At 34.3% G+C, this 24831-nt stretch overlaps 2 protein-coding genes across 2 annotated transcripts; both read right to left on the bottom strand.

Annotated features, from left to right (window-relative positions):
* Positions 1 to 10267: 10267 nt before the first annotated feature.
* LOC132552347 (isatin hydrolase-like) lies at positions 10268 to 15504 on the bottom strand. The gene is made up of 2 exons (XM_060216506.1): positions 15383 to 15504; positions 10268 to 10970 (listed from the first exon to the last, which is right to left on the bottom strand). Exons 1-2 carry the CDS (start codon positions 15502 to 15504, stop codon positions 10268 to 10270), a joined length of 825 nt encoding a protein of 274 aa, XP_060072489.1.
* A 3572-nt stretch (positions 15505 to 19076) lies between these two features.
* On the bottom strand, positions 19077 to 24308 carry LOC132552346 (isatin hydrolase-like). Its single transcript, XM_060216505.1, has 2 exons — positions 24148 to 24308; positions 19077 to 19773 (listed from the first exon to the last, which is right to left on the bottom strand). Exons 1-2 carry the CDS (start codon positions 24306 to 24308, stop codon positions 19077 to 19079), a joined length of 858 nt encoding a protein of 285 aa, XP_060072488.1.
* Between the last annotated feature and the right edge of the window lie 523 nt (positions 24309 to 24831).

Raw genomic sequence — 24831 nt, 5'->3', positions numbered from 1 at the left:
GTATGGTGTATTAGGTATCATTTTAAAGCTAGAAATATGTAGAATGCAATTAACACAAATTTTTTATCTCTATTTTTAACAGCACCAAGTATTTCTATAAAAAAAACCTAGCCCTACCCCAAAATCAAACATTCTCGGAAGGTGAAAATATAAAAGCACAAAGAATAGGTAAATTTGTCATTATCTAGCATAAGTTACTCTTATTCAGCCTCTTATGAGTCATCAAATATGGTATAAATTATCTCTTGATGTGTCATATCAACAGTGATTGGTAAACAGTATAAAATATGTCACATTTTAATTGTAATTTAAATACATAAGTGAAGTCATTGCATTTAAAAAACAGTGTTTATGATTTGTATTTTGACTTATGTTTTAAATATAAACGGAATCACTTCGCACACGCAGCGATTGTTACGGAGAAAAAGGACGAAAAGTCGACGCTATCTTGCTGCAAGCTTTGTTGTTCTTTTGTTGAACCTGAAAAATATCCTAAAAGAAATAAAAAACATATAATATTTGAACAGGCTTTGTATGCAGTTATCACTATGTCATCACACTACATAGTGCAAGTGCAGTAATTTTGCATTAGTTTTTTAACAGTTAATGTAATTAACAAGGATATCATGGAAATACCAATAAAATGATACATCCTAATATTGTTAATGTATCCAATAAGTTAATAAATTATGTATTAGTATATAACAATGATAATGATAATGTTTGGATCCCGCTTTAAATGAATCATGTTTCGGCTAGTACAAAGTATCTGATAACTGTTGCTCTTGTATTCCTTTAGAAAATTTGGAAAAAGGTTTCTCAAAACATCTTTGGATTAGACAGAATTCACTTATATTAATACTGTATGACAGTAAATGTCCTACAAAAAAGGCATTTTTATTAAGTCTTTTGGCCTACAAGTGAAGAAATATCAAAATTATAATACAATTAAAAAAATATCCGACAAAGAAAATAAAACAATAAAGAATATCCTAAAAAGAAAATGATACAACATTAAATATCCTACGAAGGAAATGATACAATATAAAATAATCCTACAAAGAAATTAATGAAAAATTTCCTCAAAAGAAAAGAAACTAAACAAGAATCCTGACATCGCCATTCTGGTAGTCTTCCAGTAACGGTTCCTCAAACACGTTACAGGGCTCCTCCTCGTCATCTTCATCACCGTCAAACTAAGTAAGAATGCGTCAGATAATTCCATTTTCGATGTAGAGTCATTAGCAACGTCTAATCAATATAGCGGAGGATTTGCACCCGGCCTGCAGTAGCAGCAGCAAAGTTCGGTAACTCATACGAACAAAAAATTCTGACAAAGTCATTCAAATATCCAATGATTTCCGCTGGCTGCTCTTGGTTACCAATCGCTAGATGAAGGTCCAGGCTACCAAAATCCGACTAATCCCTGTTCCCGGCGAAGTGATATCATGGAAGACAAACACAAAAGGGATCACCCAGTTTCAAAAACTAGACTATTTTTCCTTAATTTTACGACATCAATGGTAAAAATTGGTCCAGTAATAGCCAGCGGATTTAATTCTGAACTTGGCAAACTTGTTGACACATAAATTAATATGGCAGCCGAATTTTTGGAAACGACTTCACTTCGGACGCCATGCAATGGTAGGAATTTTATTACACAATAATTACCAAAATAAGAAAATATAAGTATTGAACTTTATTTTGATATATTTTTTTTATCCCCCAAATACGCTTATTTGATATTTTAATTTTATTTTTTTAGTTTTTTGTTCCAACAGAACGTAATTTAAGCCTGTAAATGACCGTCGCCGACCTCCCTAATAATAGTATCACTGAGCAATCTGTATGCTATGAAAGCATTCTTCAAAAATATAAAGAACCTCGGTGTAGATGACAAATTCAAAAGCACCAAGATAAGTAGTGACCTGACAAAAGCTGAGTGAGAGGGAGCAGAAAAAGCAACTTTGGCAGCAAGCCAGAAATAAAAGATAAATAAACTCATCAGGGGAATTCACATACAAATTACGAGGCCCACCATGGGCCAGAAAAGTAGCCAAAGTACGAATCACAAAGAGCCAAGTAGAATAGATGATCTAAAAACAATAGGAAAACCCACCGTAAGCTCTAATAAATAAATTATCTCAAACATGTACACAAATGCTGATCAATTGAAAAACAAAATGTCAGAATTCAGCAACCGAATAAACAAAATATAACCAGAAGTCATTGGAATCACCCAAGTGAAAGCAAAATACAGAACACAGAACATTAAAGCAACAGGATATCATCGGACTCCGGTCAGCAGAAAATAACAACAAATTGCAAGACCTGATGGAGAAAGCAGCAAACAAGGGACATGAAAAACTCTTGATAATGGGAGACTTCAACTATCCAGGGATAAATTGGGATTCTTGGAACACCAGAGGAGACAGCACAGAAACAAAAGAATACAATGTCGTAGAAAAGCTTCAAGAAAAATTACTATTCCAACATGTTTCAGAACCGACAAGATGGCGAGAGGGAGAAAATCCTAACATTTAAGATCTAGTAATAACTAATGATGGGGACTCGCTATCAAGAATATAATAACAAAGTGCATCCGGCAAAAGCGATAACTTGTGTCTTAATGTTTAGTGTTACATGTAATATAAAAGTTAATCTATAGCATAGGAAGAACATCTGTCACAATTAACTATGCAGCAATTAATGCAGAGTTAAGCCAAATAAAATGGGACGACGTTATAAATAATTGTAATAGCATCAATGAAAACAGGATCAATTACAGGCGTATACTAAAAGAAGTACAAGAAAATCATGTGCCAACAAAGATCATGACAATGGGAAGATGCAATAAGTAAAGCTATCCCATGGATGAAACGACAAAAGAAGCCATAAAAAAAGAAACACTCCTTATCTAAGAAGGCAGTAAAAAGAAAGGATGTAGCAGCTAGGATTGAGTATAATAAGGTCAGGTTAAGAGACTAGCTCGCAAACTCAGGGAACAGTATGAGTACAATATTGCTGAAAATGTCGAAACAGACCCTAAAGCAATCTGGAATTATATAAAATAAAAATCAACAACAACATCAAATATTGGAGATCTCTACTTAAAAAACCCAGAAGATGAAAATTCACGAAAAAGCACAGCCGATAAAGATAAAGCAGATGTACCTTGTAAGTTTTTACATAATGGTTTTGTGAAGGAAAAGGAGGAGGAAGTCACACCACGCTTGTAACAAAAAGAGGTATGAAGAATTGATAGTCTTGACTGTAAAAGAAGTGTTTCAGAACAAAGTCTCCGGGTCTGCTTCTCGACCAAGCAGTATGGCTTCTTATCTGAGAGGACAACATCCTTACAACGTTTAGAAGTATTAGATATTATTATTATTTATTATTATTATTATTACATTCTTTACGGCCGTTAACACATCAAAGGTCATTAGGGCCATCAAACGGTAAGACGCACGGCGATCCAAAAGGAAATAACATTAAACAAACCAAAAGGTAAAAGACAAATGTTAAAAATCTTAAATAGGTATGTTAGAAGTATTAGATAAAAAGACAGAGGCTTTAGATAAAGGGCAGTATATAGATTGTATGGACTACAAAAAGGCATTTGATACTGTTCCGCACAACTGCCTAATAAGTCAATTATTTTACTTATAATTTTTTAGAACAAATAATCATATGGATAACAGGGTTTTTTTTCTTCAAAATTCGGAAACAGAAAGTGACTTCCAGGCATGAGTTACTTCAGCTACAGCCAGAGACTGGAGAAACTAAATCTACCAACATTAGCCTTCAGAAGAGTAAGAGGAGATATGATAGAACTTTACAAAATTATTAACGGAGTATACGACCAGAAATGCTGCAAATGAGTTATGTTATGGGATAAAGCTGATCAACGACATAGCCGTCCAGTAAACTTAAGAACAATATGGGGACAAGGTAGGATTGAAAATGTTCAGACAGTTAAAACAACATCGTTTTCTGACCAATAGAACGCGTTCAGCCCAAGTCGGGTGTCATCAGTCTCCTCATACTCAACGTGTTAACTGTCATTAACCGTTAATTATACAATCAGCCAAGCCTTTCATGCTTGTTAGGTCACCTGGGTAAATTTGTGTACTTAAGGTAATTACATGTGTTAGGATCACGCTCATTGTGGTTTCCTAATTATCAATGGATCAGACCACATCAAATGTTTCGTCGCAGTGACCAGTCAATTAATTTTTCTGTAGATTTTTTTTTTTTAAATCTGATCTCCAAAAAGTACCTGCGCACTATACGCGAATATTTACGGTATATCCAAAGTGCTCTTCAACCATTTTAAGGAAACACCTTTTTCAATTAGATCGGCAACCATTCGGAATAACTTATCTGAACATGTCATTTCAGCAAGTAATGTTTTCAAGAACTGTTCTTCAATTACCGCACATAATTTGCAAGTTGTATACATGATGTACAAATAATTGCAAGAGGTCTATGTAAAATAACTGTAATACTTTTAATTTTTCAATATTTCGTTAAAAAAAATGTATTTTTTTTTTACTCTGGTATAGAGGTTTTTTTTTTTTTTTTTTTTGTCTGGTATAGAGGACTTGCATATAAGTCCCGAACTGGAAATAAACTTAACCTATCTTCTTGCCTCCTGTATTTGTAAAGATGTAGACATTCCTGGTCGAAAAAATCTAAGTCTCCATTAACGATGTAATATGAGGCATCCCCTACGGAGGAAAGGGCGTAGCAGACTAAATGATGTTAAAGAGAAATTCCCGATGAAAGTTTCGCTTTGATTGGCGAGCTATTTTTAGTTAACCGCATGGCCATCTGACAAAACAAAGTTTCTTCCTTTCCATCGCCATGCTTCCCAGTTGTAAATGAACTAAAGAAATGGAGTTTGAGGTTATAACAATGATTTGAATGTTGTTAATTGCTTCTGATGTCTTCATCCCATTAATGCAGAATATATTTCAAAATACAACAGAGATGACGGCCGAGGAGCGAAGTTAACTGCAACCTTTAACGATAGACAGTGTGATGTTCCCATCCTTTTGATAGCGTAAATAAATGTATACACTCCTGTTATATTATATGTAGGATACATGCCCACAGCCTCCAGTTGATGAATATTTTCAGAATTATCTTCATTTGAAATTTCAATTTCCATGACTAACATCGGGTGTTTTCTTGTGTTGAAATATCATTGCCAGTGTTGCGAAGCCATTAGTGAGAGTTATCTTTCTTTGTTCATGTTTAATAAGCAAAAGAGTGTGTGTAAGAGTATATGAAAATAGAGAATTAAGAAACAAAATGAAGGTACACAAATGTATTCGTATGTTAACTCAAACCAATACCTACACTTACTCTTCTCCCAATTACATAAAAGTATCGATGTAAGTAAAGCGTAGTTTATCATATTTAACATGGTAATTTAAGAGGAAAATGGTTTCTAAGGCTCCAAGTAGTGATAACGTGTGCCTTATCCCATTTGTAATAATGTTTAAATCAAATCAGTGAAAATGGTGATATTGAGTAACAGTAATATAATCAAAATATTTCAAGTTCAATACATTTTTTTTAAATAAGAATTTTTAGTTACTGTATTGATCTGATGGATTTTTTTTTCTTTTTTTTATCAGAGATCAAATTTGAAAACGTTTCTTTTGAAATTATTACAAATATTGTGAAAAAAGGTTATGAATGCAAAAAATAGTTCAAACTTTAAAATGTTGATAATTCAAAAAGAATATTTTCATTTAAGGAATTGCATAAAATGCTTGATGAACATTTTGGAAAGAATAATGATCCAAATCAAAATGCCAGTGTAAAAACAAAAACGTATTACCTGTATTGACGAGTAAAAGGAACTGAAATAGAACAGTTAACTAAAACACTTAATGGTTGTTCCCCAAATGAGGAAATAGTTGATAATTCAAATAAAGTCCCTGTGAATGATAGAGATTTTGATGATTCACATTTCTTATTTGTTGGAAATGAAATTAACAAAGGGTGTCCGACAAAGAACTGTACATCTTTGGAACTTTAGAAAGTCAGACATACACATATACCTGATGTCCTTGTGATACAATAGCCTCCAAGTGGTACACAAGAGCAGCCTATAGCTGTTAGCTCAGGCAACCCATTTGTGGTGTGTTTATGCCCCGGCGTGGTGAAGGGCTATACATGTCTTTGCATTAATGTATCGTTGGCTCGAGGATCGGGCCCCGTGGCAGCGGCTCGTTGCGGATGCAGGTGTATAAAGCTCCTGGTTTGAGGGTGACCAGCGAGTCCAGCCTTGGCAGTGTACCTTCTTGTGGTTAGAGTTGTTGTAACCGAAACCAAGTCGGTACGGCATCTTTTTCCATGTATATCGTCTAGAATGAATAAAACTGTCAAATATTCAACTTTCATGGTTATTGAAACAAAGTAAGTTCATAACGTTAAGCTGCCAATTATAAAGTCACTGGTTGCTGGTCAAAATGAGAACAGATTTTTTAGCCCTAATTTTTCTGGAGAGTAATGGCTGAACTGTACAGAAAGATAGTTTACATGCTGGAAATACCAGTTCACACAATATTTGATTTATTCATATTTTATCATGATTTTGATAAAAATATAAAATTCTGCTGATTTCAATGACATGTAGTGTTAAAAATGTAATTATCCAAAAATTGGAAATTTTAACAATATGACCTTTCCTTGTGGGATGTCTTATATATGACTTGGAGCTTAAAAGAAAAATGTTGAACATTGAAGAGCGGCAAGCCGTCTCTTTAGAAAGGATTACCCTGGCTGTTGAGACTGCAGCTGAAAATGGGAACGTTTTCTCTGAATAAGCCAACTGTATGTCATTTATCAAAAAAAAAAAAAAAAAAAAAACAGTTCTTTGTCGTTTTTCTTATGCGGTTACATATCCTACCTGTTTTATTTCACTCAATGTCACAATATTTCTCGCTAATGATATGCCTAAATATCATTCAAATTAATTTAAATTTAAATGTCCTTCAATAACAGTTTGTTTAAAATATCTCACTATCAATATCACACAATATCTCTCACAAATGCATATCTTGCATTAATATTTTGACAATCTAAAATCTGTTTCCTAGTCTTCCTTTTCTCTCGTGCATTTCTGTTCACCTGTTTCCCACGGTGTAATTCACCACGATACCCCTTTTTGAGCTCTCTCCTGATTTGTTGTGTAGTCTTACGCAAGTCTCTATGATCTGAGCACATTTGGAATGTTTGAATGACAAGACGTCTCCACTTGGATGAAGACACATGCACACATCGATTTCATTGAATAAATTTCATTCCCTGATCCAAATTAGAAGAAGTAGATAATAGCCATTACAGCATTTATGTTTACTCTACTTGCTACCATGTGACATATATTACAATAATGGATTTGTAGAATAATAATTTCTCTTACTCGTAGTTAACATGTCTTCATCTTTTATTAGTATATGCTGAATATTGAATTGATCGATAATTTTGTATACTCTTCCCAAAGAACATGACTATGGGTAAAGCTCAAACTTTTAAAAGGAAACAAAAAGACCAAACAATGATTTCCAGTTGATATTCCTGAGGTCAAAACAGCATTGGGTTGCAAGACATATTCCATGAATTGTTTTGCAATGTTTAATGATAAAATATCTAAACACCGAATGTTGTTAAAGAAAACAATTCTCCTTTTATTCTTTTTACCGTTAAAATCATTATGAATATCAGAGAAATTGCATTTTTTGACGCTTTACATGGAAGTAAATTGGCTGTGGTGTGTGTCAGAATTCTTGTCATGATTGCAGCAATAGTCCTGAAACTAACCACAACATAATGTATAATTTCATTAAAACACTTGTGTGCTGTTCTTTCAAATTTGTTAAACTTAACCTTGTTATAATATTTCAAAGTCTTCTAAATTAAATATTAGATATACCACTGTCTATCATATAAACCGCAAGAAGCGAAAAAGAATATTGTTCTGTAGTATACTGATGATTGTAACATACTAAGCTTTTTATCAAGTCAATGATACCTGGTTTGATTTTTTACAAGGTACGACGGGAATATTGTGATCCACTTTATAGGAAGAAGAGGAATACAAAAACCCGACGGCAGCACTAGATCGTTCCCGATTGTTTAAACATGACCTTATTGATGACTAGGTTAGTTAACTAGGATCTCCAATAACGTCCGACCGGCAAATCTAGCACTTGTAGCCAGACTGACATTGTAAGCGTGATAACGCCTGAGAATGCGATTGACTTCACCAGTCTGTCAACGTGTGATAAATAGATCTGCCAAATAGTTACATTGGTGTGATGCTGAAGGCTGTGGATAACGTGTAGAATAACCAACTTGATGGAATGTCAATTTTTGAAGTGTTAAACTATGTAATAATAATAATTTTAAAACAAGGTGATGACGGTGATAAGTCCGCAACAACAAACATGTCTGAAGTCACGATAAACCCAAATAATAGTATTTGAGGATTTTAACCGAGTAAGTTTACCAAGTGCACAAGTCAACCCAGTCACTGCCAAATCACATCAATATCAGATCATGCACTTGTACCAGATTACCAAGTATTGTAACCCCATTACGACGACATCAGAATGTACATCATGAGAATCCGACCCTTCCCCAATGTCAACGCTACATATATTGTCGGTTACCTTTCCTGAACATCATTACTAAGTGTTAGATCAAATGACACTAGAAGAACATGGGGATAAAATGTTAATGAAATGGGAGCCATCTCTTTGATGCACTTTGACATGTACATGCAGCTAGTTTTACAATCATAAATGAATGAATGAGGAAATGGTCTTATTTCAGCAGCAACATTCAAAGTAGAACATGATATGTATATCTTATATTGCCATTAAAATACATTTGATAGAAAATGGTATTTTAAACGAAGTTTGTGTATTATATTTAACTGCCTGGCAACATTTGTTATCCGACCAAACAACATGGTTTATGAGTCACGTTTACTCCAGAATACATTAAATTACCTGTATAATTGAAAAGTTGGTATATGCAAAACCAGAAAAGTAAATTAACCCAACTTAACACATTAAAAGAAAATAAATGTCGTACTGGCCATTTTTATTTGACATATAGTACAGCATTTTTGATAAAAATTATAAATGGATAACATTCAACTGTTTAAATAATCATGATTAAATTGCGAGCAATTAAATGATTTTACACAAGAAAAAAATGTACTTTAATGTATATCAAGTGGCAAAGCAATTACGTCTCCTACCATTTCCTATCGATACTGGTTATTAAAAAATAACAATTATTAGTGAAAAGTTGTATCTAAAAGACTTTCATCTCTTTCTGACCATGAAAATAGTTATGGCACAACAGAAAGCATTGCAGAATATTTCACAGAAAGAAATATTATCCATGAAGAGAGAACTCTGCCAATTTTGAAAATGAATAGGCGTTTGTCATGGACTATATAATAACGTTATAATACATCATTGCGCACAAAATGTGTGTTAATTTTCGGTAACACTACTAGGAGAAGGACCTAAAAGCAACTTTACATGACAATTATTTGTGATAAGGTTGAAACATATTGATACATAAATGTTTAAGAGTGAAACAAGGGTAAAGATTCTTCAAATATACACCTAATTTTTTGCGATGGTCATTTTCGTAGTTGTGTTCCAAACCAAATCGCTTCTGTTTAAAGACACTAATCATGTATTCAATTTATCATGCAACATGTTTTTTTGATCGATTAAGCGGACTTCGTTGCATATTATAGCATGTTTCTTATGAAACATATCAATATATAGTATAAACATCATGTTTAGGTTTCAGCCAGTAATTCAAGGAAATAACATCAAACGAACTAAAAGGTAAGAGACAAATACTAAAATTCATGGCCTTATTATCACAAAAATTAAAATAGTAAGTCAGATAACCTAGAATTCCTTAAGTCTGAACAGCTTCAAAAATGTCTTCAGACTTGTAACATTACGATAAATTTTCTTTCGAGTAGACAAGGTCAATGTAGTCCAAGATAAAATTTAGATGTGTCGTACCACAAATTTTATCAAGTTGGTTTCCAAGTAAAATATTGGTAATAAATGCTAATAATTCAGTCAGAAATCCGCGACTCAACTGATCATAAAAGTGCAGTTTTAACCTGGAATATTTCGTAATGTTCAAGAAACAGCAGTCATTGAATACGTAGAAGGAGAGAAAGGTTCCTCTTTTCATGCTATACTGATTGTCATGCTGAGAAAAACAATTCTTCGGCAAGCAGAAAAGCAACTATCCATAGAATCGGGGACAACCAAAAGCGAACCGCAGTATTGAACTCTTTATCATCATCATCCTCCGGCAAAGTTGCAAACATCCGAACTGGGCCTCCACTTCCATCTATGATTTTCATCAGGGCAACAAAGATGGTTGATCCACTCTCAGGTAGTTTGTCAAGATATGCTGCGCTCTCTATACCAATTATGTTTTCGTTACTGAGAAGAAAATGGACAGGATAGGTCAGCGATTGACCGTAGTCAGTTGATGGTGTGTCTCCACCGACGTAATACACAACACGATTTGATATTAGCCATTTAACGGCATCCTCGTGCCAGCTTGGAAAATGGTAACTGGTACTGTCACTGAGATTGCTGGTTTTAAAAACGTCATTATAATCTGGATAGTATTTCTGCCACCCAGAGTTCATAAGAACAACCGCTCCATATGGGATTTTGCCGTTGCGTTTTTCCCAAGCTTTGACGTCATCGACCGTGACTCGGTAGTCAATGTCCGCCTCAGCTTGAGATTTTACATCAATTATAACACCTGGACCCGCCAATCGTTCGATTGGAATCTGATGATTTTTCCAACCTCCTGAATTTAACGCTAAGTGAATCGGAGCATCCACATGAGTCCCCGTGTGTTCGGCCAGATCGATTCGGTTATTTTCCAACCTGAAACATATTTTGATACGACTACATTACGAATATATAACAAAGTTCATTACTAAAATAAGAAGTTTTGGTTTTAGCTTAACTAATTTATTTCTACGGGGTTTAACGTCCTCACAACAGCAAGAGATGTATGGGACGGTTGTCTTAAGGAACAAAGAGTGGAAAGTAGATTGATTCAGTTTTCTCTTCAATGATGGAAGACTGACAGAAAATCTTGATTCCGCAGCTGACCTTTGAATCGTACAAAACAAATGAAGGCAATTTAATCAACCCATATTGTGGTTAGTTATGGAGCTTCTATCGGCTATTTTTTTATGCTTAATATTTTCTCTGACTGTTAACTCAATGAAAATTATCTATAACGGTGAATAACGTCAATCAAATTATCGCATTAACAATTTTGTTCAATGTACCTTCACATTGCCACAACAATAGCAAGCATGAAAAAAGACAAGTCATACCATATATATATATATATATATATATATATATATTTTAATTTAAATCTTTAGTTTCTTACTTTATTATATTGCTGTTTATTTTCCCGGGTTCAGCTCCTTCAGAGGTATTAAATTTTGCGCTTGTTATCGATTGGTATCCATGTGTAGAAGTACATCTCATAATTTCTGAGATTTTTAAGACTACAGGCACATGCATATATGAAATTCGGTAAGTCATCACTGTTTAGCTTGTAATTTTAAATGCTATATCGATACAAAAGATTCTGGTAAATGACCACAATAAGCAAGTTTATGTACCTGCACCGCCTATTACTGATAATCGGGGCGAGACGGTGATTACAACATCATGTTGTAAACCGTCATATACGTGCTTGTATATATAGCTCCAAGTTTAGTGAATGTACATATACATCGACAAGACAATATTCAGATGTATTTATAGTGCTTGCTAAGAGCAAATTATGTTTGTTTTTTCAGCATTCGTAGACAGCATATGCGTTATGCAACGGTGGTTCTACAGGTAAACACAATACACATTTTTGCATATATTACGGTAGCTATCTGTTAGTGTTGACAGTTGATATCATTGCTGTAAATAGTATTCCTTAAATTTTACCTTTGTACATAGAAAAGGTTATATAGTAACATCTATAATAACTTGTTATATAGATATAGCTTATTTAATGCCATAGACACGTAATGATGATTAATTGAATACACGCACACGTTGTAACAGTACATTATATCAAATATATATATGGATCAATAAAGTCAATATGTATATTCAGTAATTATGCAAACAGTAGTTATTTAACTGGGTGTTACTTTCCTCGGTAGTATGGGATATAGTGCTTGTGAACTTTTATCATTATTTATATATTTCCATGACTGTTTTGTAAAGGGTTGGTGATCATGATATAGATGCGACACTGATATTTTGGATCAGATCCACAAAGAGAGACAACAACAACCATCAGGAAGGTGTATTGCATCCAAGCAAACCAGTGCCAGTCTTCTTCGGGGGAATAGTGATCCATATGTCCACAGTTATCACCAATTTAACGTGGAGCCACTTTTTACCATGTGTAGATTAAGAATTGTATTGTGGCTGTGATACCAACCTGCATGAATCATCAAGAAATGCCAACATGGCAACATAATCATAATTCAAACTCATATTAAATAAAGAAAAACTTGGACAAAATATGAGCAAAATGTAGATTTACACGGAGATTCGTGAAAAAATACCAGTAGAATAAGACTAGGTGTTCTAAAAAGTAAACGTCTTTTGTTTCATCGATGACATCCGTCATGTAAACATTGATCAATCCATTAGTCTATAATGCAGACCAACATCTTTCAGAAAACCTAGAATTTTATCAATCTCAACTGTTTCAAAAAGGGTTTTTAGACTTGTAACGTTATGATAAAACTTTTCTCGAGTAGACAGAAGGTTATTGCAGTTCAATAAAAAATAAGCATACTTTAAACTTTAATATTACACAAATCCGGTTAACTCATCGTTTGCGCCAGCCACCGAAATAGGTTACGGTAGATATCGTTCATTTTGAGGGATACTTAAATTTGTGTATAAAGTCGTGCTTTGGTAATATGAGGAATGACCTAAATATTTTACCCTAGGTGTCATTCATTTGGAGGAATGTTTTCGTTTGTGTTTACAGTCGTGATTTGGTAATATGAGGAATGTGCTTTGTATTGCGCCTTGAAAATGTAAGGATTCAAGTTTCACAAAAAGTGCTACACATTTGAAGCCTGGTCAGTTTAGCGGTTTCGATGATCATTTATTAGATACTGTCGTTGCAATTTTCAAAGTGACCAACCACGATCATTTGTAGATGTGATATTACCGGACTCCTGTTTAATTTCCACTTAATATACGTTGACATTAATGAATTACCATGTCGTTCAGCTACATAAGTATTGATTTCAAGTCAACGCTTGGCCGTCTGACAAAGAACGTACACGTGAAGTATTCATTTAAAAGATTATGCGAAACAAGTCTAAAGGGTTTCTAAGTTTATCTAACACATCAGAACATCCAAAAGAAAAAAAATGTAGTGGTACCACGGTATATGACATTGCAAACACGAAAAATCTAGCTCTGAAAACGAGCACAAAGTATCGCTGTTCAACGATGTGATATCGAAGAACTGTCTCGCTGTAAAGTAAGTGAAATTATTGTACAGTGACGTTTCATCTAAAATAAAGAAAACTAATTTTTGATCAACAACAAATATTCTATTTTATTTCCCCCAAAGTTCGTTAATTCGACAAATTTCTCATCAAAACCATACAATTTGACGTTGTGTATAATGGCTGTTTTCGAAATAAATAGGACAGGAGAATACGGATACTTAACTAGTCAATAGCTCTGTATTAAACTGGTCGACTTTGAATAGTCATATATTGATTTCTATTTTCGTTCGTGGTACACTTTAACGCGTCCGAGTGTTCCTTTAGAAATCTACATGAGTCGTTGACTACCTGAAACTTCTTTGATGATATTTGTATCATGGTGCGTGTTTCACTATGCTACTAGTAACGATAATTGCTCTTTCGAACTGTATCAATTTGTCACAAGTCGTTGTTTACATGCTCCTGAATAAAAGATACATCTATAACCTGTACACGCTTGTTATGCTATCTTAGACACAGACACAACGGAAATGTTCCTCAAATCGTACGGAAAGTGCTACGGATGACGCTTTACTACATTAAAAAAAAACAAGTATTAATTTTCAAAATAGGAATGTGGTTTGATTATGTAAGAAACGAAATACTATAGCGGTGTTTTGGTGTTAGTTAAAACCTGTTATGAAATTTCCCTCTTGTTTGTTTACATGCTATTCTAGTACATAAAGCAGGACTAATCATACCATACAAATTTGATTCAAGGCCGAGTAGTTTTTACCAGCAATAGGAAATCTACTACGGGTTTCATGTGCATTATTGCACAGCTTACAATTGATAATATATTTAATACACCGAACCAACAGAAAGGATGCATAGTGTGTGACGAGATCTCATGTAAACATCTAAGGTCGATTATGTGAAAACTGGGGTGAATAACCTCACCTTGTCAGCTCCGAAAATGAAACATATATAGTTAAAATTGATCCTTTTATCTGTATCATCGACTCGATTTCTAGTGTTTGACTTGTGTTTAAGAAAAAGTTAAAAACCGTGTCGTTTAATGACTCGGTGACAAAATGACTACTGTCAACTTCCATTACATCGTCTTCGGATTGATAATACAATGTACTTGTAGGTAATAGAACATTTGCATACACTGATGCACAGCACTCTCTTTGAAATGGCAACCATATTACCATCCTTGGATATTTTAAAGATGTTTTAGAAGATCTGACTTACCTTGGGCACTCTGTTATTTTCAGTTGTTTTTTTAAATTGTTTATGTTATTTATGTGTATGTAAGTGTTTTGACGTTAGCCACTCCTTGGTTTTCGGGCCTGTTTTGTCCATTTTCACCTGTATGACATCTCTTGATAACATTCGTTATGTATGCGTTAGTTACCGTTTTGCTATAGCATTAGTGGTCGTTATGAATTACATACCTTGGCAGGCAACTGTATTGCGCAGTATGTGTTTTTTTTTCCCCGAAAACCTTGAACAAAGACCATTGAGGTCATAATGACTTTCAGTGCCTTTATTAAAAGAATTTATATTCCCTGCGCAGTTTGAAGTCACGTATCGATTACAAATTGATTCAAATATTTATTATCAACAGTGTAATTTATCAAGTGGAGAAGTCTTTTTTTCAATGCTCCAATGCAAACAATACTGATTAAACAAAGTTCTATCATTTATCTATTTCTGGTAAGTTTCTGAAAACATGTAAACATTAGTAATAGAAATACATAACATAATAGCGGACCGTTTATGAAAAAATGAAGACAATGCGTTACTTACCAGACATGGCCAAATGCACCACGGTACAAATAGGTCAGGTTAAATTTTGGATTAGACGGCCAGGTAATCGCTCCACTGTCTAGTCCATATGTCAAATCGACAATTTTCAGACTGCCAGACATATGAATAAGCAGGCATAAAACGATAACATGCTGAATGCATTGCATCATGGTTTCTGTAAATATTTTGTATTACACACTGGCGGCATGTAGGCACGTCTACCCTATTACACGGTTTGTTTCCTTATTGTGCTAGATCACTACTGCGGCGAAAACAATTTACCCGTAAACCTTTCGTATATGATCTAGTCTTTCAGATACCATTGCGAGCTTCATGATACTCGGTAGGGCTCGGTGTTTATAGATTAAGAAGTTAATTTCGGTGAACGATATATAAAAAAATATTTCTGAATGGCCTTTCGGTAACTTTAAAATATCAACGTTAAGTTAGGTATTTTTGACACGAACACTGGACGTGCAATCTTTAAACTTGTAGAAAAAATTAAGTCCCCTTCATTAAAGAATGCTGGACCAGACCTTGCTTGCATAAAATCACGACATTTCTAATGAAGATTGATAGCGAACTTTAACAGATTGATATATTTCCCCAAATCGGCCTAGATCTCCAGACCCAACGGAGACAAACCGATTGGGAGAATCGATGCTCCCAATTTATACAAAATTATAGCCCTTTATCGAGCGGACGTGCTGACCAGATTTAGTTCAATTACTTTCCTTCAAACAGAACAAAAACATCCTCTATTTACCCTATGTGGCCTCACTCTTCACCCTTTCATTTCTACCAAGACGAAGTTGTCCTTGCCTGTCTTCGGATTGATCATACATACCTTACACATTCATATATGTTGAAGAGCGAAAATAATACTTGGTGCATGGGATGTGATGAGCCATTCGCCGTTAAACATTTTTATTGGACTGCAGTGACCTTCTGTCACATTACATCGTAACATTACATGTCTAAAAATCCTTTTTGAAACTGTCAAGATTTGTAAAAATCTACATTACCTGAAAGATGTTGGTCTATATAATTGACTATGACGTACCATTTTAATCATTTGTGTTACATACCCTTTGCAGATTATTAACATTTGTCTTTTATCTTTTGGTTTGTTTAATGTTATTTCTTTTTGGGTCGCTGTATGTTTTACCGTTTGATGGCCCTAATGACCTTTTATGTGTTAACAGGCCGTTAAGAATGTAATAATAAAAATAATTATAATTAAAAAATTAGTTTTAAAAAAACACGATTAACGTAATAAGACAACAAAAAAAAAAAAATAACCTGAATTCATTCTGGATAACATAACCCAGTGTTTTATATCTGTACATTGTACCAAAATAGGTGTACAGGTGTGATACCGTTGTCTTTCACGCCATTTACTGTACTGTCTATGTTCCTTTTCATAAATGTTCGAGGTCACGTTGTGAGGTATGAAAAAAGCGGCGTACTTTTCCACTTTACCTCGCTTTGCCGACCCGGATTATGCGTAGGAAATTAAATTTCAGCGTCACATGACATTTTTATTATGTACCCCACTTTCAAGCCGTACTGTTGTTCAAAGTGTGTTGACTCCGCGATCTTCAGGTCATTGACAAAGCACACACAGCTCAGGAAAATTTTACGTACCTCGCTCATCCGCTATGGTGTTACACTATCTGATAACAGAATTTCGCTCAAGCGAGGTAACTTTCTTAGACCTCACTAGACCGCGGTGGTATTACCACACTGTGTTAACAGAATTTCGTTAAAATGAGGTCATTTTCATGTACCTCGCTAGGCTGGTCTGGTGTTACTACAGTGTGTTTGATAAAAGATTTTCGTTAAAGTAAGAAATGTTTTATGTACCTAACTAAGCTGACTGAGTATTGTCACTGTTTTAGCTGAAGTAAGGTATTGTGTTACCACTACCATTACTTATGATGGCCTTTTCAAGGTCTAGTGAATACTTTACTTGGATATATCATAACTTTCTTTGCTATGTAAACTGTTTTCATATGAGCGGTGTATCTCATTTTGTATCTTTGCATGATAGGACTAATATTAAATTGGATTTGAGTGTTTGTACCACAGTTTGTCTATAAAATGGTATGATATGACACATTTGTGTTTCACAATGTATGTGAAAATTCAGATTTTCAAATTTCAGAATAACTGATAACCTATGTACCGATTAAGCTTTGGCGATAGTTTTTTTTTCTATTTTCTTTTTGTTTTGAAGGTTTTTCACACTTTGTCGGAATATTAAATACAAACTATCATGTTGGTGTTATGTGTGATTCCCCAAAGCTGCATTAGCATTAAATGACCACCTGAAAAAGTGGTGTGAGAAATAAGGAAATCTTTAAATATGGCCACAAGCAAAACTGGCAGCGACCCACTCTAAACCACAAAGACTTACTGCTTAAGCATTCATTTGATATGGCAAACGTCTAAATACTTACTTTTCATCTACCTCTATTTCATTCATTTTTGTCGATCCTCTCCATTCTAATTTCCTTTTCGAAATTAACAGTATGGTGGTAACCCAACATGATGGAATTATTCATCTTTCTAATTTACATCGCTACTTTTAATGAGCTTTTCAAAATTTTATAAAACTTCCAACATCTTCTATCACTATTCCTCATGAAAAATTATTAGGTTAAACGTACATTTAAAATATTGATAGAACGAAATTTTGCGAGAGTGGGGATAATCTTTAAGTATTGACCAAATTTTGTTCTAGAATATTTGATCATTATGGATTTCCACGATAAAGGACAAGGGGTTGGAACTCTATTACATGACATAAGTAAAGATTTCGATAGCTTATAAGAGCGGACCTTTTTCAAGACTACAGTATGGAAATACAATCAGAAACTCTCTTCTCGTATATGTTGCCTTGATTATTTGATGGTCCGAAAATCGTTGGCAGTATTCCGTACAGATGTAATCTCGAGGCAGTGGAGGACCCGCGGCGAAATGAGGTTTTGGTTATGTAAATATACTTTGATTATCTAAAATTTTAATTACATTCTTTGAAGAATGATAAGTAAAATATGAAAATGTAGAAATCAATATAATGTCCTATTCTCGCGAGAGTGAGAACAGTAGATTGTAAATGGCTCCTCTTGTACTCAGATATTTGCATAGCCACAGCATTTAAACCAGATCAGTTTACACCTTGCAATGTATACTGTTTTTACGTAAAATTATGTGGGAAGACAAATAAATAGGAAATAGGACAATCATTCGCATCACAGAAACTTTTGTAGTACATCCATATAAGGGAGGTAACTCTCACAGAAAAGTGTCGTTATACGCAAACACAAAATAGCAAATACTGCGTTTGTTTAAAGGCAACTATAATCCTATGACTTTAAGAAACTTGGTGATCATCAACAACATGTTATCGCTGATATTGAAAATCAAAAGATTAGTTTGTGGTTTTTTTTCTAATTTATTTAATATATTAATGATATAGTGTTAAGTCTAATGACAAAAACTTGTAAGCAGATGAACGAAATAATTTGAAATATATATATGTAATAAGAGAAACCAATTATATGTAGTTTGAAAGTCAGTCATAACATTGTTTTTCTTGCTATATATTTTGAATGGGATGTTAAGAAGAAAGGTGTTAATTGCACATATGTGCATCTCATTCATTTATGTTTGACAATTATTTGGACATTCATCGTGTATTAATAGCTCCGATCAACATAAATGACAACAATTGGATCATTGGTGACATTAAAATGCTGTCCGCCACATTGGACTCAACTTCTTCGTCCTCTGGTAAGGTCGCAAACATTCGAGCTGGACCTCCACTTCCATCTCTTATCTTCACCACTGGAACAAAAATGGTTGAGCCACTTTCAGGCAATTTGTCAAGATATGCTGCGTTCTCAATGCCAATAATATTTTCCTTACTGAGAAGAAGATGGACAGGGAATGTCTCACTTTGACCATAGTCTGTTGAGGGCGTGTCTCCGCCGACACAATACACTATTCGGTGTGATATCAGCCAATCAACGGCGTCCTCGTGCCAGCTTGGGAAATGGTAGCTTCCTGAATCACTGATGTTGTTGGTTTTGAAAACTGCGTTATAGTCTGGATAGTATTTCTGCCAACCGGAGTTCATAAGGACAACTGCTCCATAAGGTATTCTTCCATTGCGCGTTTCCCAGGCTTTGACGTCATCCACAGTTACCCGGTAGTCGCTGTCTGCCTCGGCCTTCGATTTAACGTCAATGATAACACCGGGACCTCCAAGGCGTTCTATTGGTATTTGGTGATTATTCCATGGTCCTTTCCCATGTGCAACGTGATTTGGAGAGTCTATATGTGTTCCGGTGTGCTCAGCTAGATCGAGTCGGTTGTTTTCCAGCCTACAAAAGAGAAAAAAAGCTTATTTGATACTTCATCACGTTGTGCACATATACCGTAATTGTTGGATGGTTTGTGATATAAAAAGTCCGTGTTCCAGGATACTCGGTAGTACTTTTAATGTGCCAATACACCAAAATGCCATAGCCGGACATGCACATGAATTTCTTATTTTTTTTTTCTCTCTCTCTCTTTTTATTGAATAAATTTCGTTTAAGATTTGGTACACCTCATCTGGTTTTGACAATTTATTTGTTTTATTTTTTCACTCGATTGAGCAATTTAAGTCCAAGAACGAAACAGCAGTATGATGCAATTAAATTCAGTATTTGCCTCTTTTGTATCAAATTCTATTTTCTTATTTTAAAAGTGCTATTCACACATTTGAAATAAAACGTTAAATAATAAAATACTAAACACATTTCAGAATAATTTACATATCTGACTGGTTATGAAATCTGTGATGAGACATAATCTGGGAGGTAAAGTCTAGTGGTATTAATGTCAGTGATCAGTGGAGTAGATTTGCTTGCTTTCGGAAACCAGATCCCCACACGACTAAAACTTTAATCTTTTGTGAACTGATTTAAAGGGCTGATTTCAGTTTTTATCACTTTAAATGAGCCAAAAACGGAAAGTGCAGAAAGCTTCAAGGCTGGATTTGAAACGGAGTAATGAAGAGAAATGAGAGGCAATTATATAATATTGCTGTTGAATTTGTCGACCTCAGTTAACTTTGTTACTTTGAAATAAGACATCAAATAATACTTCAAAAATATTTTGTTAAGGACAATGTAAACATAACAAACGTAACAAAAAAGTGTTAATAAAACAAATGGTATGCGTTACATATAAATTCGGTCTCAGGAGCCACAGGTAAAAATTGAAAGGGGAATAATATTCCTGTTTTATCTCGCTCTTGTATTGTGAGACAATCGTCTTTAAGATAACCTGTGAGAAGGTCGGTGAAGGTTTCCCCGATGTTATGTGTTAAGGGACATCGGATAGTCTGGAAATACGTAGGAGTCCATTAAATTCCCCTCTTTATCAGACATTGAAAAGACCGAAATAGAAATGTTGCTCTCATTGCAACACTACATATCACGATCTTTTCCTGTCTTTCCCGTCTCCTCTTTCTGTACTCTCCTTCTCTGGACACCCGAAGCTGCAAAATGTTGAAATAACGAACGGCTGAATACTTTTTATCATTAAGACATTTTCACAATATATTCTTCTAGAAAAATGATCTCATCACGTTTTTATAATCATTTCACATTTTGTGTTTTTGCAATTTCCTTTAATCATCAATAAAAACACAAACCACTGTTATGATGTTTGATATCATGTACAATGTACTTATAAAACCATATCCGTGATTTTAACTAAAATACAAGTTAACTCATCACCACGGAAAAGGTCTATATGTTTTGTTCTTTTCTTGTTGTATACAATTTCTGTATTTCTACTGTAATGATTGAGAGGATTGAATATTGCAACTTGATAAGTGACCCTTGAAATATTGAGACAAAGTTTTGTTTATGTCATATACATGTGGCTGAGTTTTCGGCCAATTCTTCAAAAGACTTTGTAGAGAAAAATATACATTTTGTCTTTTATTTTGATTGTGAATACTACTTTCTAATATTTGCAAATAATCATTTAGATTTAGAAGTATGCACTGTTAAAACCGAGTAGTATAAGTTAAATATACATTTTTATATCTGATATATAACAGGAAACATACTATGAGGAAAGAGATGATGTGATTTCGATAAACACAAAACATTGTTATAATAAGAAGATAATGCTACTACATGAAGAACACTACCCACAATATTCAATTCAAAACTAAAAATACTTCGTTAAAGGATTAACAGAAGTACAGGTGCATGGCCGTGAACTGCATTAAAGCGTATTTTCTGAACAATACTTACAAATCAAAGAAGAAATATACCGAGGAAATTGTTAAATGTTCTCATTTCTGGTCGAAAATATATTTGTCGAGTTTGGCGGCAAACTTATCTAGCAGATAATTGTTTCCCTCTCTTTGGATTTTTTGTTACATTGGGGGGGGGGGGCTATTTAATTGTTTTCGTAAGAATATTTATTATACATGTATAAGAAATCCGACATTGAAGTCAGAAAATGTAATTTAACCAAATATGATTTTAGAACACTAATAATTAAAAACATGGATGAATGGGTGTTAACATTTCTCTGAGTTGATAATGTGTAGGTAAGGACAAAAATAATATTAATTTTCTCACTGTTTTAATAATCGACAACTCGTCATATTGGTGGTCCATCACTGCTTGAAAGACACTTGCGAAGACTTCATTTAACATGAGACTTGCTCCAAAATTTTACAAAGATGGCTTTACCCTCACTGTCCCCCAGAAATATGAAATATACGGGTGGACATTTTGATGACAATACATCCATTAATACTTTAACATTTTGACATGAATAGTTTTGGTTTGATTGTTATCAATAATTGAACTATTTGACATTTTTGAACCAGTTGTGCTGGAAAAAGACTGTTTGATATATTTAAGATAACTCTAACAATTTGAGAAGCAAAGGTAACTACATTAGCCACCTTATTTTTGGATGGACGACCTAACAACAACAAAACGAATTCAGGCATCAAGCACTACCCTTTGATGTAGGCTTTCATTTCCTTTCTATCTCGAGGTTGAGTACATAAATGTCGCACGGGTATTATACTTGTGTATCAGTTCTCACCAAGGTAAGTTACTACAAACTTGGAGAAGAGTGTTTTCTCAATAAAAGCCTCAGGGGGATGTGTTATTTACTTCTATGCTTTTCGGATGATACATGATATCGGCGGACAAAAGAAATTCAATTATACGTGTAGACAACACCTCACCGCGCCCATTATTATACGGAGATAGTTTTCTTCACGTCCTGACGTCAGTCAATTTAATAGCATGAAATGTACTTATAGTCTTGCAAAATGGTGATCATAATGTTGGAACAGATTAGCTATATGTAAAAAAGATGGGTCTGGGCACTCGGATGACGAGAGGCAGGGACCTTACTGGATATTTGTTTTTTTTAATGTTTGTTTTTCCGACTTAGGAACAACATATCATGTGGGAAGAGGGGATTGATTTAAACCTGAGTTTCAACCTGAAGGACATTGCCGAATAGGGGAAATTTTGGATTAAAAAAAAAGTCTTCTAAATGAGTCGCCGGATCCTATTTCCATGTACTTTGGTCTGAATTATCCTTAACGGATCTCGTTAGGGGCAATAAGAGGAAAAGACCGAATAACCCTCTATGGTTGTCATAATGTTATCAAATTTGGTTCAAGGCATATTTTTGTTAAAATGGGGTCAGGAAGCATAATTCTTTTAACTTCATTTCTCTGTTAGAATCACTTGGTTTGTCCAGGATCCTGGCTTCACAACGGAGGGATTAAGATGGAAAGTTGTACAAATCCTACTTTCTACTTATAAATCACCAATGAATGAAGAACTATCAATGACTACACGCTAATGACTTGAAACATGATTATGTACAGATAAATATACGATAATAGAGATCACGTTCACCTTAAGTACAACAGATATCATGATCGTATGGTGGACATCCCACATGCTGTTTATTGAGGGGAACTACTTCAATGAAACCCATCTCAAAATTATCCTGGATTTGATGAGGCGATTATTTATCATATATCTACATTTAACCGTTAACTTTTGTTTTAATTATCAAATGACTATAACCGGTATTACAAAACTCTTTGATGCATTTGTTTTGCTAATTGTTTGTTGAAAAATAAAGTGAAACATTAGTTTCTCAATACAAAAATCATGAATATATCAGTCATTTAGACGTGTTTACTGAAGTATGCATATCTCTGTCTTCATTATAATATTGGGGTCAATCTACGGGACGCACTAGTTGTAGCTCGAGCAATTAAACCCAAATGTATGTTTTTTTGCCATTTGAGCAGTCACTTCAGTAAATTATGATCATAAATTCTCTGTCACTGGCTATCACAAACTGTAACGTAGATTTGTTCCTGGTCTTATTTAGCACCTCATTTTACTCACAATAATAGTTAGAGAACCATTGCTGTAAAATAATTGGTGTAAATTTAGGTTAGCTGTATCTATATATGTTGATGCAAGTATAAACAAAAATATTGTCCAGCCTATTTTCCGGTATACGAACAATAATCAGTCTCAGCTTTCAGATTTGTTCCCGTTACAAACCTATCCAAAACTTATCGAGAAAAAACTAAATTAAACAATTATATTCAATGCTTGTGCAGGTAAAAAGTTTCCATCTTTATTGAAGTAAATACGTATATGTATACCGATGGGAGAAACGTGAGTAAAACTTACCATACTAAATGGTTCCACATTCCTCGGAACATGATTGACATATTGAAGCGTGGATTAAACGGCCAGGTGATCGCATTTGTATCAAGTTCATAAGTCAGGTCAACCATCTTAAGCCCATAGCATCCCTGCATACACATCATCAAAACTATAAGGTAGTCCATGGTTGTTGTCGCTCCCGTGTCCCGCCGACGATGTGTATCAAAAGGTTTGGTCGTCTTCTATAGTCACTGCCTGGGGCTGATGTGTTATTTTACTTGACACGTGATGAGAAATCTTAAAATGTTATCCAGGTCGATTGTCATGACCTATAAATAGAAAAATTCTACCGTGAAAGGTTGATAATATTGTCGTGAGTGATATGTTAGAGAAATTTATATTAAATGTTTTATCGGTCTGCAACCACTGTCTGGTGTTTTAGTTAAATTAGTATTAGCACATTTAGTAAAGTCTCCGTACATAGAACAATCTGAAATTTTGACTTTATTTTTTCTTAATTATCACATTAATCATTTTTTCTGTGGTTTTAGATTTGCTAATGAAGAAAGTTAATTTTACAATGTTTTTTGCGCACTTTTTCAACATGCATCAAGCATAATATTAACACCCGTGACATACATGGTGGTAATTTTTACCTAGAAAGACATCCCACTGGGAATGACCGGAAATAAAAGACCGTTAAGAGAA

This window comes from Ylistrum balloti, unplaced genomic scaffold (genome assembly GCF_031769215.1).
Source record: "Ylistrum balloti isolate Yb309-2 unplaced genomic scaffold, AGI_CSIRO_Ybal_v1 Utg370244, whole genome shotgun sequence".
In the NCBI taxonomy this organism is placed as follows: Eukaryota; Metazoa; Mollusca; class Bivalvia; order Pectinida; family Pectinidae; genus Ylistrum; species Ylistrum balloti.
This window is presented reverse-complemented; position numbering and strand designations above follow the sequence as displayed.